The sequence below is a fragment of the Oryctolagus cuniculus genome, chromosome 1 (assembly GCF_964237555.1).
Source record: "Oryctolagus cuniculus chromosome 1, mOryCun1.1, whole genome shotgun sequence".
NCBI classification, from domain to species: domain Eukaryota; kingdom Metazoa; phylum Chordata; class Mammalia; order Lagomorpha; family Leporidae; genus Oryctolagus; species Oryctolagus cuniculus.
In genome coordinates, this window is record NC_091432.1 from 30629507 (window position 1) to 30645727 (window position 16221).

At 47.9% G+C, this 16221-nt stretch overlaps 1 protein-coding gene across 3 annotated transcripts in view; it reads left to right on the forward strand.

Annotated features, from left to right (window-relative positions):
- SLC1A2 (solute carrier family 1 member 2) overlaps positions 1 to 16221 on the forward strand; it is a 160340-nt gene that overhangs the window by 49592 nt on the left and 94527 nt on the right. Inside the window, exon 1 of one of the 3 annotated variants that reach the window (XM_008269759.4) lies at positions 5176 to 5439. The exons of the other annotated variants lie outside the window; for them this stretch is intronic. Coding sequence (XP_008267981.1) covers positions 5432 to 5439 — 8 coding nt within the window. The 5' untranslated portion in view covers positions 5176 to 5431. Of the gene's footprint in view, positions 1 to 5175; positions 5440 to 16221 lie in introns of those variants that run through there. 3 annotated transcript variants of the gene reach the window in all.

Consider the following 16221-nt stretch of genomic DNA (forward strand, 5'->3'; position numbering starts at 1 on the left):
CTTTCATCTCTTTCTGGGCCAATCTGCTCGACTTTGATCTTTTCCTACAAGTCTCCAGGTCTGACCTGGCCTCCGGTGAAAGCCAGATAGCTTAGGGTTCAGTCCGCCCGTCTCCCGGTGTAGCCACTACCAGCCTGCGCCAGTTACCATGAATTTTAGGGACACTCCACAAAGGGAAGAGTGTAAATGATAGTTCCTGAACTCTAGCGGCTGACGAGGTTATGCTGGGGGATCTTGCCCCTAGAACAGTAGCATTTGAGAGGTAAGGAGCCCATGTCTTCTAGATGAGAGTCAGCTAGGAAAGTCCCCTTGGAGTGAGAAGTCCCCTGTCTGAGTATTAGTCAGCTGTCCTCTGGGTAGGCTGCAGGAACAACCTACCAACCACCCAAGATTTCAGCAGCTCCCAACAACATTCCCTTCTTGCACGCTTTGCATGCTGGTTGCAGGTCAATGGCAGGTCTTGCACATGTCTCCTCCCTGAGGGACACAGGCTGAAGAAGCAGTCCCCACCTGGGCCAGGCCTCTCTTTAGCAGAGGGAGGGAGAGGGGAGAAAAAGGAAGAACCATGCACAGGCTCCGAATACTGCCATGTGGCAGTGATATGTGTTACTTCTGGTCTGGGTTGGTTTGGGTCCCGAGGAGCAAACTCTAGGATGAGCATGGGAGGTCACATAGCTTATCTGGAAGGTGAAGGGAAGCCCGGTGGGAAATTGGAAAGTGAGGCTGGGCAAGGGAGGCAGTCCAAACAGAGTGTGTCATCAAGCTGGTTACCACCGGGGGCAGCTTCAGTATATTTTCAATTTTAAAAAAATTAATTAATTATTTAAAGATTCATGTATTTATTTGAAAGGCAGAGTTATATATAGAGAGAGACAGAGACAGAGAGAGGGCTTCCCTCTGCTGGTTCACTCCCCTAAATGGCCACACATCTGGGGCTGGGTCAGGCTGAAGCCAGGAGCCTGGCGCTCCATCTGGGTCTCAGTCCAGCTGAGGGGTGGAGAGGCTCAAGGAAGGCCTTACAGAAGCGGTGGGGGGTGAAGAGGAGTTTTCCAGATAAGCAACGCCACATGTGGAAGCTAAGCGTAGCGTCTGAGGGTTTGATGTGGGCATGCTGCGCTCAGAGCCTTCTCGTGCTCAGAAGAGCTGAGTGACTGCCATTGATCATGTGTGAGGAGCAGTGTCAAGGTTCTGGGGACTCTTAAAGGGTTGCCCAGATGGCAGGGAGGCAGCCCAGCCCCAGGACCACCCAGATGCCCTTTCCCTGTTATTGTATTTTATTACTTTTATTTTATTTTACCATTTAAAATTTTTTCATAAATATCAAGAAAGCAGATTTCATGTATCTCATAGGTTCAATTCTAAGATAACCGTACTTCCTCCCCTCTCTTTCTTTCATGTAATCCACTTCCTTCCTTCCTTTTTTTCTTCTTTAAGTTTTGCAAAAACATTATGTCGATCCATGGTATAATCAAAGGCTTAATGCACCATGAGCCCTAACATTCAACAAGGAAAATAATAGCAAGACCACAGTTCTACAGGAGTATAAATGAGAGCTAAAAACCACAATCAAATGCTCTATTATTTCAGTCAAAGGAGAAGGCCGGGTTATTCCATGGCTACCTCAGTAGCATTTATTTCTTTTTTTAATAAAATTGTAAAATATTTATTTATTTGAAAGGAAGAGTTACAGAGGGGGAGGGAGGTAGGGAGGGAGGGAGAGAGAGAGAGAAGGAGAGGGAGAGAGAGGGACTCTTAATTTGAGAGACTCAAATTGGGGCCCATATGGGATGCTGGCACTGCAGGCGGCGGCTTTACCTGCTATGCCATAGCGCTGGCCCCCTCATTTATTTCTTTTTTTATGATTTATTTATTTGAAAAGGAGAGTTACAGAGAAGCAGAAGCAGAGAGAAAGAGAGAGAGAGAGGTTTTCCATCTGCTGGTTCACTCCCCAGAAGGCCACAACAGCCAGAGCTGCACTGATCCGAAGCCAGGAGCCAGGAGCTTTTTCCAGGTCTCCTATGCGGGTGCAGGGGCCCAAGGAGTTGGGCCATCTTCTACTGCTTTCCCAGGCCATAGCAGAGAGCAGGATCGGAAGAGGAGCAGCTGGGACTAGAACTGGCACCCATATGGGATGCCGGCACTGCATGCGATGGCTTTACCTGCTACGCCACAGTGCTGGCTCCCTCATTTGTTTCTTGTCCCACCCACTTTGATGTGTGTCTGATGGTGTTGTGCAAAGAAAACTGGGTGTGGTTTCTTTATTTAGCATCTCTCGGCCTCATTTGTTTGACCTGGTAACAGGGATCATAAAGTTCTCTCTCTCGCTGGCTTAACAGTCTTGCTCTAACCAGACAATGAATTACATAGCCTTGGCTGTATGTTCGGATCAACCTAGTTCCAGCCCTTCTCTGCCATCTGCCAGGTGGGCGCTTTTCTGACTGTCATGTTCTCATCTGGAAAATGGGTATAATACTCACCTCATGGGGTTGTGGTGAGGTGTGAATCATGTGGCCTGTAAGTCCTCTCACTGAACCTGCCACTCACAGAGAAAATGACAGCTCATCATTAGCATGCATATTATGAAATAGGTCAGGGTGCATAATGAGAGCTAACTTGCACTGAGTGCATGTGATGTCCCAGGCGCATCATAAGGGCTTGTGTGTAGTAACCTACAACCACAACAGGCGTTGTGATCCTTCCAGGTCACATATGAAGAATCTGGGGCACACGCTGGGCGATGGGTCCAGTCAAGTGTCACTCCCATCCCAGCAGACTGTCTGAGCAAGTCAGCACTTTGCTAGGTTGTTCAGTACTTAGCATTTGCCCATAACTTAAAAAAAATAAATTCAGGGGCTGAGTTTGAGAGTTTCTTCTATGAAGTTATTAGAGCCAAGCAGGAGCTATTGGGTGAATGAGGTTTTCTCACCAGGGGCCCTCCTACACTTGTAGAATAGTAGTAAGGGGATGAGCAAGCACGGGGCGTGTGTGTAACCACTGTGTCTGAGCTGGTCTCTCAGTGTGCAGCTCTGTGGACCGACAAAGAATCACCCCAAACTGACCCCTCTAGACATGTCTGCAAGTGACAAAAGGGGAACTTTCTGTCTCAGCTCTTCCCCCAGCCCCAGCCCTGCCCCCCATCCCACTTCCAGGCTGTTGAAATAAAGTGCTGAGAGCTTGCTGGCAGCCTCCTGGGCACCACCTCCAGAAGGTGGGCAGTGTGCCTCTGCTCCCTGGCTAGTGGGGACACATATGGTGCTCTTGAGTGTCAGAGGCGCAGGGCCTGTTCCAAGAGCTGCTCGGGAGGCAGCCTCTCCACTCGGGCTGCCGTGGGTGAGCCTCAGCGCAAGGCCCCCATGTCTGGGGCGTCGTCCTGCTGTTCCTGCCCCTCCAGGTACTGGGCTCTCCCCTTTCAAGGGCTCGTCTTGCTGGGAGCTGCAAATGCACTCATTGTAGGTGGTAGTGGTGGGGGACACCTGGCCAGCCTCATGCAGCCTCATGTGTCCCTGGATGCCATGGGGGCTCCACAGGAAACAAACCAGGGAGAGACAGCGTGAAATGCCCTCTCCTGCTCAAACAGCACCTGTGACTGAGGACTGGGGGCAGCACCCAGCCAGGATTTTCTCCCTTCTTGAAGACTCAGGTTCTGTGTTCCCTCCTCATTGCACACAGGGGCTGGGGCTGGCCGCTTTCTCTCTGGTTCATCAGTAGGATGGAGATAATGACAGTTCCGTGCAGAGGCCTGCTGGAGGCACTTGGCAGACGGAACTGTTGCTGCTTCATTTCGAAACATAACCAGATGTGTGCTAGGGAGGTCCCCGGGGACCTGCCAACCTAGAATTCCGCAGCTGGCAGAGATCCGAAGGCCCCCTCTGGTTCTGTATCCCAAGTGATATTTGAAACAGTCTGGTGGGTGCTCTGTCTTACAGATCACAGAAGCCTTTAGCAGCCCAGGAGAGGGGGCATCTGTGAGGCTGTGATCCCACGGGCTGTGTCCCGGCCTCCAGGCGGGGCCCCCTTCCATCCTCACTGCCTCCTACTTAGACATCCATGGTCTGGAGCAACCCCAGAACCATCTTCTGGGCAGAATGTTCCTGCCACTCAGGCTGTGCCTGACTCACTGGCTGTTTTCTCTACACAACACTCCAAAGGTGATTTCACTCTCTGGGCATCCCTTTCCCCGGCCTTACCCACTTTCCATCCCTTTCTCTTACATTCATGTGGACATCTAGAGAGGCAGAAACTCCTCCAGTGAGAGGCAGGGTGTGCAACAGCTCCATGTCCAGGCTCAGGAGACAGACTCGGAGGGTCAGCCATTGACCTGCTGTGTGACCTTGGGCAAGGTACTCAGCCTCTCTGAGCCTTCTCCTTGTGGAGAAATGGGAATAGTAGTCGTGCTTCGCTCATGAGGTTGATGAAAGATTAAATAAGCCACATACATGTGAGGCACTAAGAGTATTCTTGGCACCCAGAGAGCCTTCAGTATCAGTGTCCTAAAGAGAGAAACGGTGCAGAAGCAGGACACAGATGCTGCAATGAAGATTTGAATGTAGCCCAGCTGTTGAGATAGAAACTGGAAAATCCACTTTGTTGTGCATTTGCTGTGCCGTCCCATGGCAACTGTCAATGGCAAAATTGCTCACAGTATATTAACGGCTCATAAAGGCAATGGTTATTTTGCCAAAGAAATATTTTTGGAGTGATTAAATAAGTAGGAATGATAATAATAGTTACCATGTGTTACATGCTGTGTTGCAGGCACATGCACATATAGTTAATTTTCTACAACAATCCTACGAATTGCTATTATTTATTGCTATTATTATTTATGAATGATATATTTGAGGTTCAGAGTTGTTAGGTAACCTGCTCAAGGTCACATAGTTCATGATCCCTGGGAGGGGGATGGAATCTTGGGTGGAGTTCAAAGTCATGTCCACTGCAGGCTACAGTGTACCTCACGTGGGCATATTTGTCCCTGCAATTAGGAGCCAACTATGAAACGTGCCCATTTTCTTGGGGGGGGGGACAGTGTCTCTGCCCTCTGAGGGTGGATGATGGATCCGATGTCCCCCTAGCCCCCTCCTCACTGACATGTATTCCACTTGAGTGGAAAGTCACCAGACCTAGGAAGGGTGCAGTGGTGGTTCTTACCCAAGGAGAAGAAAGGGACATCAAAGGGCATGAATGATCCTGATGAGGTCCCTAACTCCTGTAATTACACAATGTCCAAACAAACACTTAGCAACCTTGGGCTTGTGAGCCAAAGGGCACTAGTCAATAGGACAGTTTGTGACTTCTTTGACATCAAAACGCTGGCTAGATAAACTTTGAAGCACCCGAGGGGTTTCCATCCCCGGAATAGCAGGGACCGTGATGGAAGACGGAGCTCATTCCAGTGCTGAGTGGCTGGTGCATTCCTGGAGCAGAGAGAATGGTCAGGTCAGATATCCTGGGTGGGGTGGGGTGGGTTATGAGGGCAACGAGGAGGGAGGAATCAGTTTGCATTCCTGGAGGAAGAGGAGACAGGACAAGGAGAAAATGACAGCGTTAGGCTATTGCAAGATGCTCAGGAGAGCCTATGTTGGTATTTGGCAAAGATTCTGGCTTTTCCCAGTGGCTGAATTTATGTGGGCCACCTCTTTGGACTGGATCTCCTTTAGAAACACAGAGGCTCAGAGAAAGAAGGGGTGAAAGCTGGGAGGCAACATGTATTTAGCAGGAAAAACACCTGACTTGTGAACAGTCTCAGGATGGGGTATGGAGTGTACAGGTGCCTGCACCCCAGTGCCTGACAATGAGGTGGATCCCTGATACGTTTCTCCATGAATATGTATTGAAGGAATCAGCTATATTTTTGTCTTTCCATGTGGAATTCCCTCCTTTAAGTGACTGCTTAATAACATCTTAACAAGATGTTCATTGGTGAGTTGGAAGAGCTGTATGTTTTACCAAAATCATCATCCATGATTTTATTTTGAAGAAATAAGTGTTGTCAGCATTTCAGGAAGATGATACAAAAAAGTCAGTCAAGAGAAGAGGAGAAACTGCTAATAGCAACAACTCAGGAAAGCAGAAGGAATGGAACCAAAAGCCTGGAAAAGCTGGATTTGAGCAAGGACTTTCTGTAGCGGCTTGGCGCTGTAAATAGTACCAACTTTTGAAAACCCTAGTGGTTTTTCAGTTTCTATAGTAGTAGTGGAAATGACTTATTCATCAGTTCACATTTGGCATGCTTCTCCTTACTGTTTAAAACAGATTCCTCAAAGTTCAAGTGTTTATAATTTCATGTTTTAAAAGGATATTGATATGACTAAGTGTTCTGTATGCTCATGCAGAGAATTATCAGAATATATAAAAACGTGTTCAGGGAAGAAAGCATCGGCAGCCATTCAGCCAGAGGTCGTCACTGTTAGAACAGGGCTGAGTCTCCCTGTCGTCGTAGCAGATGATGATACATATTTGCGATTATGTTAAGTATGTCCTATCTTATATCTGCTTTTTTGGGCTAGATCATGGACAGTGTTAGGGAAACAGTGGAGGCTGCCGTATGGGCACATGGAGAGCAAATTGTATCTTTCAGCGGCTCTGTTAAACTGCACTGGCACTGTGGTATCATTTGCTGAACTTTTTTGGGAATGCTTGAACTAGACTGCTTCCAGTTTTATTGTTTTAGAACCAGTGCTGCAAATGACATCTTTGTGTTGCATTTGTTTTTCTTAGAGATTGTTCCATGCACTGTATTCCAAAAATGTAGTTTCCAGGCCCATGAATAGAAATGGATTTATTGTACCTGTTGCCTATTTCCAGAAAGACTGAAGCCAATTGCTGCTGCCCCCCCCATGATGACAGTTGTACTTAAAGCAACACTTCTAGCTAAGTCATTTTGTTCAGATGTGCTGTCTTCACAGATATCTAAAATGATATCTTAAAAAAAAAACCTCTTACCTCTTTATAACAAGAGAGATCATTCTTGCAATAAAAATTGTCAGATTAAGTGAGTAAAAAGTGAATTAATGCCTGAAGAAGCAATACTTAAAATATATTATATAATGTGCTATAAGGAATTTGGTTTCTGCATTTTTATGTGATAAAATTAACATAGTGATTTTATGTTTGGGAAACATTTTGAAAGAAGAAAGGTGGTTTCCATATTCTCATTTTCCCTTATTTTTCATCTTCTCCCTAAATTGTCTGAAATTTTGCCTCTCTCAATGCCGTTCACCTACTTGTCCTAAATTTTTCTCTCCCTCCCTTCCTCCCTCCCTCCCTCCCTCCCTTCCTTCCTTTTTGACAGGCAGAGTTAGACAGTGAGAGAGACAGAGAGAAAGGTCTTTCTTCCGTTGGTTCACCCCCGAGATGGCTGCTACGGCCGGCGGGCTGTGCCCATCCAAAGCCAGGAGCCAGGTGCTTCCTCCTGTTCTCCCATGCAGGTGCAGGGCCCAAGCACTTGGGCCATTCTCCACTGCCTTCCCGGGCCACAGCAGAGAGCTGGACTGGAACAGGAGCAAACTGGGACAGAATCCAGTATCCCAACCGAGACTAGAACCCGGAGTGCCGGCGCTGCAGGCGGAGGATTAGCCTAGTGAGCCGCGGTGCCAGCCTGTCCTAAATTTTTCAAGACAAGGCTGAGCAACAAGAGAAAAATGACATTCTAGACCTTCCAAAATAATTTGGAGTGACTGTGAAGGGTTTTTGTCTTTTATTGCCCTGGAAGATAAAACATGTTATTGACCAAAGGTAGCTGTCTTGCAGTGCATCTCCTGTCTACCCACAGCCCAACCCAAGACATTCTGCTTAGAGCCCCAGGTGTCTGACTCTTAGTAATCTTAGCAAGTGCACAGCAAGAATTTGGGCAGAGAAGCACAGGCACGTTAATAGATTTTCTTCACCTAGGCCTTTCCATGACCAGGGGCACTGCAGGGAGTGTGTGTGTGTGTGTGTGTGTGTATATGTTGTGTGTGTGTGTGTGGTGGGGGTAGTGGTGGTGGTCAAGGCTCTTATGTCTTAAATTTGATAGAAATAAGCGATGGATTTCCATAGTATTTCTGTTAAAATGACTTAGAGATATTCTATCAGTTGGTTATAGGTTTGTAAGGATGAATTTGGAAAAACAAATCCTGGAATCCTGAAACGTTATCTGTCCCTTCTAACTTCACATATGAGAAAACCTAGGCCCACAATGACCTAACTTGTCAAGTGCAGATCTGTACCTGGCCTCAGTCATTGCAAAGTCAGTGTGTGGACCCCAGGCAGTCAGCAGACAGGACCTGTGACTGCTTCTCTCCCAGTGAGCCCCTGTATGTGCCCAAGTGCTGAAATCATGCTGGTTATGAGAGAACACAGAAAAGAGTCCCAGGGAATGACTAGACATGCAGAACGAAGGCATTCAGGACCAGGAGGGAAGAGGGAAATCAGGTTTCCTGAACTGTGGTTCCTAGACCACAGGATGCTGCACTGTGGTTCCTAGACCCTCTGGCCGTGGGGCTTTTTTCCTTTTGAGGGCACAGGAATAGGCTGTGCTAAGCCTTTCTACCAATGAGACAGAAGAACACAGACTCACACTGACCAAAGGAGCCTAGTGCAAGGGAGATATTTTTTGAAAACTGGTGTTTTATCCTTGGAAACCATGCAAATTCTACCTCGCGCTCCATCATCTGTTGTCTTTTCTATGTAAGGACTGTGTCCTAAACTGCAGGTTTCCTCTCATTGTAATATGCTGTTATTTATAGGAGTTTCTATCAATTCCTTAACAACACTGGTGGGGAAGATGGCATTAATGATAAGGTGCAGTCCATTATTTTCAGAAACATTATGGTACAGGGAAAATGCATATCTCAGAATGGAGGAAATTCAGTGAAATGGCTGCTGCTGGCAGATGTTGCATTTCTGGTAGGGTGGGCCTTGTCTTCCTCTACAGATTCATGTCCATGGGCAGGCAGACAGCTTCCTACATATGTGATGTCCAGTCTTAGATGTGTTATTGGGGGGCAGAGGCAGGAGACACTTGGGTTGAGAAGTGTGAGCAATGGTCCCAGGCTCATACTGAGTGCTTCTGCCTCCTCTGACATCTGTTAGGGTAGGATTTCTTGACCTTGGTGTGACCTTGACAGTGCTGGCCCCTGGGGCCAGGTGTTGATTCTCTGTTGTGAAGGATGATTAAGAGCCTCCCTGGCAGCTGCCAACAGGTAGCATCTCTTCCTCCAGTTGTGGCAACCAAAGTTGTCTCTGGATGTTACAGATTTGTCCCTGGCTGAGAGCCGCTGTGTTAGGGCAAAGGAGAAGCACCTGAAGGAGTGGGCAGGTGATGACCTTTTGACTGCAAGTATTGCTTTCTATCCCAGGATCTCTCTTGTCCCAGTGTGGTGAGGTCTCTTGTCCAGTGTGCCACCAGTAGGACACCTCAGCTAGTGGCAGATTTGTGTTTTGATGCCAAGTGGGTCAGAGCCAAGAGTTTCTAAGGACCTTTCTGGATGTGACATTGTTCTCAACAGTTGATAGAGTTATGGCATTTGGAAGAACATTAGTAATAACCAGGAACAGTATGCCAACACCTCTGTTTGTTAAAGTCTTCTTTGCTTAAAATTTGAAATGTGTATGCATTTTGCTCTAAATGCTGTAGTGATTGTCTATTTATTTAACACCCTTTCAAGTGATGTTTTGGCTTATTATTGAAACAGGAGTGTGGAGAAGTTACTAGCAGCCAGGAGGTCAAAAGGCACAAAAGATAGTAAATACCTAAGTATTATTTAAGATGCAGTAGATTAAATATCAACATTGTCCAGAGGTGGTAGAAGGATGCTGAGATTTTCTGTTCTTAGGTCTAGCTCATGTCCACTCTTGCTGTGGGTGACATTGACCAAGAATTAGTGAAATTTTGATCATCTGAGGTGGCCATCGAATGTTTACCTTCTAAACTCTGTACCAGAGACCAAAATTTATTTTTAAAATGTATTGAAAGTCCTATTGTGCTCTCAGAGGTGAGTCAGAAGTGAGGAAGAAAGGTCCGATGCTTCCCTCAGAGGAATGAAGGAAGGAGGACCTTAGTCCGCCACATAGATCAGTAGGGGAGTTAGACCTGTCCGGTTACACTGGGGAAGCTTCCTGGAGGAGGTGTGCTTGAGCCAAGGTAGGAAGGATGAGCAGGAAGCTGCCAGTGGAGAGCAGAAGTGAAGGCATTGTTCCCGAGTATTTGCACGAAAGGCTGGGCTGGGCAAGACCTTGTGCTGGAAGGGACAACAGAAGGAGGGCTCAGCACAGCATCATCTGTCCCTGTTAGAAGATCCTCTGGCACCTGGACTTCTTCCATTCCAAATCCTGCTCCCGCAGCTTAGTAATAGTTTTCCAAGTGATAAGAGAAACACAAAGATGTATATATTGAATATAATCTACATCCGTGTTTTAGAAACTGTAAATGTTAAAGAAAAAAATCCCTATCTTAGGACCAAGGGATAAAGTATCAGAATTCAAGCGTGGGTCTCAAAATGGTTACTGATGTTATCATGATTACCATTATCCTTGAGAGTCCCTTGGTGGCCTCTAACAGCTGCGCTGAGTTCTCACTGGTCAGCTCACTGGGCTCCCTGTTGATGGGACCCTTGCTTCCTGCTAAGCTTTCTCCTGCCTCCTACCCAGTCCCCAAAGTTCCAATTTCTCTCTCATGCCGTGCAGTTCAGCCATGTTCAAGGTCACTGCCAACCATGGCAGCCCAGTGCTCATGGGGAGATGTGCGTTTTGGGGTGTATTACCAATGAGGGCAGTCACAGGCAGCTACAGTCCTCAGTGCGGGAGGAGAACCGTGCCACGGCTTTGGGGAAGGGAGCAGAGCCCTGGCTGCTTCCTTAGGAAGCTGTGCTGTGATGGCTTTTCAAAAGATAAACTTGGCCCTTGAGAGAGGGTGGAAATGCCCCTCCCTGTGACCACTGAGGCTCTGGCAAGGCATGAGTGGATAAAGAGTAACCCACCATGCCCGCCAGCCAAAAATAGTGTGGGCTGTGCCACAGAGCATGCGATGAGGAAACCTTGCCCCTGATGCAGCTATGGCTCAGCCTGGGAAGGGGCTGTGGGCGTGCTAAGGTAGCTTGCTCCCCACATCCACTTTCTTTTGGTCTGTCAGCTTAGGGTCAGGAGCTGTTTTGATTTCTGATTATCAGCTTGGATTTGTATTTGTTGTACAAGATTAGAAATGTAAAGGAAAAAAATCAATCAGGACATAAAGACCGTCCATCATCCTGCCATTCACCAGGAACCACTGGGAACTTGGGTGTCGTCTTCTATTCCCTAGTGCTCTGTGCAGTTTTTATAAAGCTGTGATCTTTGCACATATGCCACTTTCTATGTTGTCTTCTAAATATGCACAAAATGGACTCCCAATGATGGTCTGCCTCGCAAGGTCATTGAATATGACTTGAACACCAGACTGTCCTCACTGATAACCTCCTCAGAGCTGAGGGCTGAGTGGCGTGGGTTGGCTGGGAAATCCTCTGGTCTGGAATGTTCTTCAGACAGACACCTTGGTCCCAGAAGAGCCAAGACGTGCTGGTCATTACAGAAAGGGGAGAAGGAATGGACAGCTACTCTCTGTCTCCCTGGAGAATGCATTAGACAGAGAGAAGAGCATGGGCTCATCAGTATTCCTGGTTTGGGTTCTGTCTCTTGCACTGATTACCTGATCACCATCAACCTCCCTCTCTAAACCTCAGTTTTATCATCTGCAAAGTGGGACTAATGATATCTTTATTTCACTGGGTTATTGGTGAATAGTACCTGAGTTGGAGTGAGTACTCAATAAGTATTAGCTGTCATAAATATGAAGGTACTTCAAAGAGTTAGTGGAAAAATGGAATTAGAAGATAAGTTTATTTTGGTGCAAAATTGTTTTTTGAAATCCATACATAATTTTTTCATAATTCTGAAGACTCCTTATATATAACTACTGTTAATCTCTCAAACAAAGCCTGGTCTAGGTGATTCCATGGAAGGAGCATAGTGGGTAGATGGGTTCTCAAAAAGGAAGTCTTAATAAGATCTTTCAAAATGATGTGTGTTCAAGGAGTGGGGTAATCCAAAACATGGAGCCTTAGGTCCTTTCCTTTACATTTTCCAGGCCATGAGCTGAGTAGGGATCAGCGCCTGGTGGGTGGTCAGCTGCCCTGAGGTCCAGGTCCCTCCTAGAAAAAGGCTTCAGTGTTAGCCCATGGTGTCTTCCTAATCGGCTTTCTTGGGCAACCACAAGTATTTGAATGAATCACCAAAAAGTCTGTTGGTTCCACCAAGCTTTTTAGAATCCTGAATGAAAAAGCTGGGGTGAAATCTTCTCTTGGGGGTGTATTTCTGGAAGAACCCCCGGGTTCCTGGGCTTGAGAGCTCCCCCAAGTCAAAGGGGCTCAGAAGCAGCTGGAGGAGGTGAGAGAGACATGGCTTTCTCTGCCTGCTCTGCAGTTTATTACTGGAAAAATGCTGAGTAGGTTTCACCACCTCAGCCTCTGTACTTTCTCAGTCCGAGGTAAACATCCATACCTTTTGGGTTGTTGTGAGGATTAAAAGAGGCAAAGACTATCATGTGCCTAGTACCATGCTGAACTCAATAAATCTTCAATAAATATTGATATGCTATGCTACACTGCCAACCCCAATCTGGCACGACAGGACATGACAGAATAAGAGAGTCTCTTGGTTTATTCACTGGGAAACAAAGATGCAGAATAAGAAGAATAAGGAGACATGGGCTCTACAGCCTGGGAGAGGTTCTCCTCTGATTGGACTCTTGGTTTGCATTTCCTAAAAACCAGTAGTGAGCTTCCAGTGTGGGCACATCCCAGAAGACAGCCCCTGGATGTGTGCTGCAGGCCAGGCTCTAAGCGAGCCCCTTCCCTGGGTGATTCCAACAGAGCTTTCAGTTCATGCAGGAGCAAAAGTGAGGCTCAGGGGCATTGAGCAACTCATGCGGAGTATATTCGTGAAGTGGAGGGGCTGGGATTTGTGCTGAGGTCTCGGTCTCTCTCTCTCTCTCTCTCTCTCTCTCTCTCTCCAGAGGCCCTGTTCCTAAGCACCCCAGATGCATGGGTCTCTGATGACACAGGATTCCTGTCCCCTGCTGGAAGACAAAAGTGCAGAACAGACTGGAAGGGCCTTGTTAGTTAGCTGCAGACTCCTAACGTTCTTAGCCCCTAGGCTGTAAGATGCGCCTCCATCCCCTCCCAGACATGCAGCAACTGGGAAACTGTGGAGGCACTGGGAATCTACCAGATACCTACCAGGGTAGGTTTCTTCTAAAATGCAGATGCCCTGATTAGTGATAACCTGAGCTGATGATGCTGGTGATGGAGGAGTGACCGGAACGTTCTCAGACCCCCGGATGGCACTGAGAATCTGAGATAAAGCCTCTCCCCTCTCTTAGTTTCCTCTCAAAGTAAGGCAGTCAAACGTAGAAGCAAACCCCTGAACTACCGGGTTCTGGGCTGGGTATCTGCTGGATGGCAGTTAATCGTCTGTAGACCACACAGAGAGTGCTTGCCTCTAAGGATTCCCAGAAAAATCGCTGCTAATCTGTCACTTCCTTATGTATTCTTCCTCCTGGTCACTTAGCCTCTAGTTCCCTTTGCACTTTTGCTTCCTTCCTGGTTGTCCCTTTAAATTTGGTCCTGGTCTCTTTATTTTTATCAGCATAGTCCATACTTCAACTCGGACCTCACACCTGCTGGGTGCCCCATCCACAGGCCTGCCTGCAGCCTTGTCCTGCTTCTCCTGGCTTCACCCCAGCACATCTGCCTGTTTCTCACCTTGCCTTTGAACTTTGGCTCGCTCCACTTCCCCTGCGCAATGCAGCCTCTCGCCTTTCTCTCCCGAAAGTCCGCTTATGGTTTTCCTGACTCAGCACATACCCTGCTCTTTTGCCCATCTGTTCCCCACTATTCTGTTGTCTCTTAGGTTGTGCTGCTGTGTGTATATGTCTGTTCCTGTCGCAATTAGTCACGTGCTCCCTCCTTTCCCATCTCAGCCCATTGCTGACTTTTTGGACCTCGCTTTTCACCTCTTTGCCTTCTCTTCTTCTGTGTCAGGAGTTCTTTAAAGGTAATGTTTATGTCTTATTTCTTGAGTATCCACATCATGCAAGCACCTTATGGAGGCTTGAGGTGGGTGGGGAAGAGGAATTATTAGGTTTGCTTATCAAGAAATACTGGAAGGGAAACCATCCCCCGCCCCCAAAGAATATTCATTGGCCCAACCCAATTCTACACAGTTTTCTCACCAACTTCCGAGGAGGCCAAGTCAGGCATATCTCTGCTTTTTGCATTCCATATGTGTCTTGGGTAAAAACAGATGCCCAGGGTGTGCTTGGTAATATCCCCAGGTCATAGGCCCATTGCTACTGAGGTTCTGTTCTCCAGGGCTCCGTTTATAACAGCTCCACCTGCAGGGCCATGGGAGGATGCAGTCTGTGAGCTGGGCACCTTCCCTGAGCAAGTACTGCCTGGGTTCAGTCCAGGTGCTCCCTGTGCCTGCTGCAGGGCGTGTGGCCTCGGGGGAGATGAGGGTGGGAAGCCGGCTTCAGATGAAGACCCCTTTTCTGTCACCCCGGCATCCCTAAAGCTCACAATAACCAGATTATTTGTCTACATTTCCTAGGAAACAATGACTTTGACCACTCTTTTAACAAACACTTTATGAGCATAGTGAGCTCTGTATCTTCAATGCACACCTGGCCCAGGGCCTGGCCCGAAGCTTTAAATGATCCCAAATCAAAGATATGAAATGAACGCAAATTACTAAAAGCAAAGATGGGAAATGTGAACAGACCGTGGCCACTCCTCAATTTGGTGTCTGTGGCAGATTTTGCTTATCAGCCATGGAACTCATTCAGTGTGGACCCAGGTTCAGCCTCAGAATCCTGCTCAACACCTTGCTCCAGGAAGCTACTACAACTGAATTGGATTCTGCCTGTGAGATTCAATTTACTTGTAATCCATTTTGCTTTTTAAAGTGGCCCAAAGGACACTGATGGAGGGTGGTGGTGTGTGGGGTGGGTGCTTGACCTAATAGTTAAGATGCTGGTTAAGATGGCCACCCCCCATAGCAGGGTACCTGTGTTCAATACCAGGCTTCACCTAAAGCTCCTGACTCTTTTAAGTTTCTGTCAGTGTAGACTCTGGGAGGCAGCAGATAACTAACCTGATGGCTCTGTAAGCTGTATGGGAAACCTGGATGAGTTCCTAGCTCTGTTTCTGCCTGGCCTAGTCCCTACCTGTTGTGCACACCGGAGGAGTGAACCAGCCCACAGGAGCGCTCCTGTCTGTCTCACTGTCTCTCTGCCTCTCAGATGATTAAGTGAATGAAGACAATTTGTTTTAAGACTTGCAAAGGAGCATTAAGAAAACAAAGCAGCCAATGCCTTCAGTGAGTGCACCTGCCCGGGACAGACTAAGAGACCCCTTAACGGGAGTGTCTGACAGTGGCGCTGCTGTTGGCAAAGCCGAGCGGTTGCTTCTTGGGACCCCCTTGTGCTGTGCTGTCCCTTGGGGCTCCTCTCCGTGTCACCGCTGTGGATTCGCCCTCTTCCTCTTCCCCTCAGAAGCTGCTGTTTTGCAAGGCATGGATCTCACCCGTCTTGAGGTCGCTTTTCTTTGCGTCTTCGGTTAGTGTTCATCAGCGCCTGGAAGTGGGCAGCTCCCACATCTGTGACTGCAGGAATGTCTTCTTCCAAGTCTGAACTCCCACCCCCGTTTTGGCCTTGAAGCCCTTCTCCCACCTGACCCTACACACCTCCCAGCTGCCTGCCGCAGCCCTGCTGCTTGCCCACAGAGCCGCCCAACCGCAGAGAGCACGTGGTCACCTTCCACAAGTCACATGACTCAGCTCGTGACTCACTCAACTCGCCCTGCCCCTAGTTTGTCTGGGTCTGTGCAGCTTCAGGGTCTCAGCTTTCCCATCATGCCACTGAGCCAGATGTTCCTGACCTCTACCGTTTCAGAAGGGATCAAGTGCCTTGGGCTGAGGTTCTGCCTGTCGCAGGCTGCCTGTCGCAGCCACGGGATGGGTCCTGGGCTCCCCCTGTGAGCCCCCAGTGAGTGCAGTATGAACCTGCCCTCGTGGAGCCTGGAGTCTGGCCACATCATGTATCCTTAGTTGCTCTGTTTTACGCGCCACGTCTCTGCTACTAGACCAAACCCCTTGCAGTCAAGGGCAGGTTTGGATCTCCGGGTGCCCACAATCCTGCACGGATTC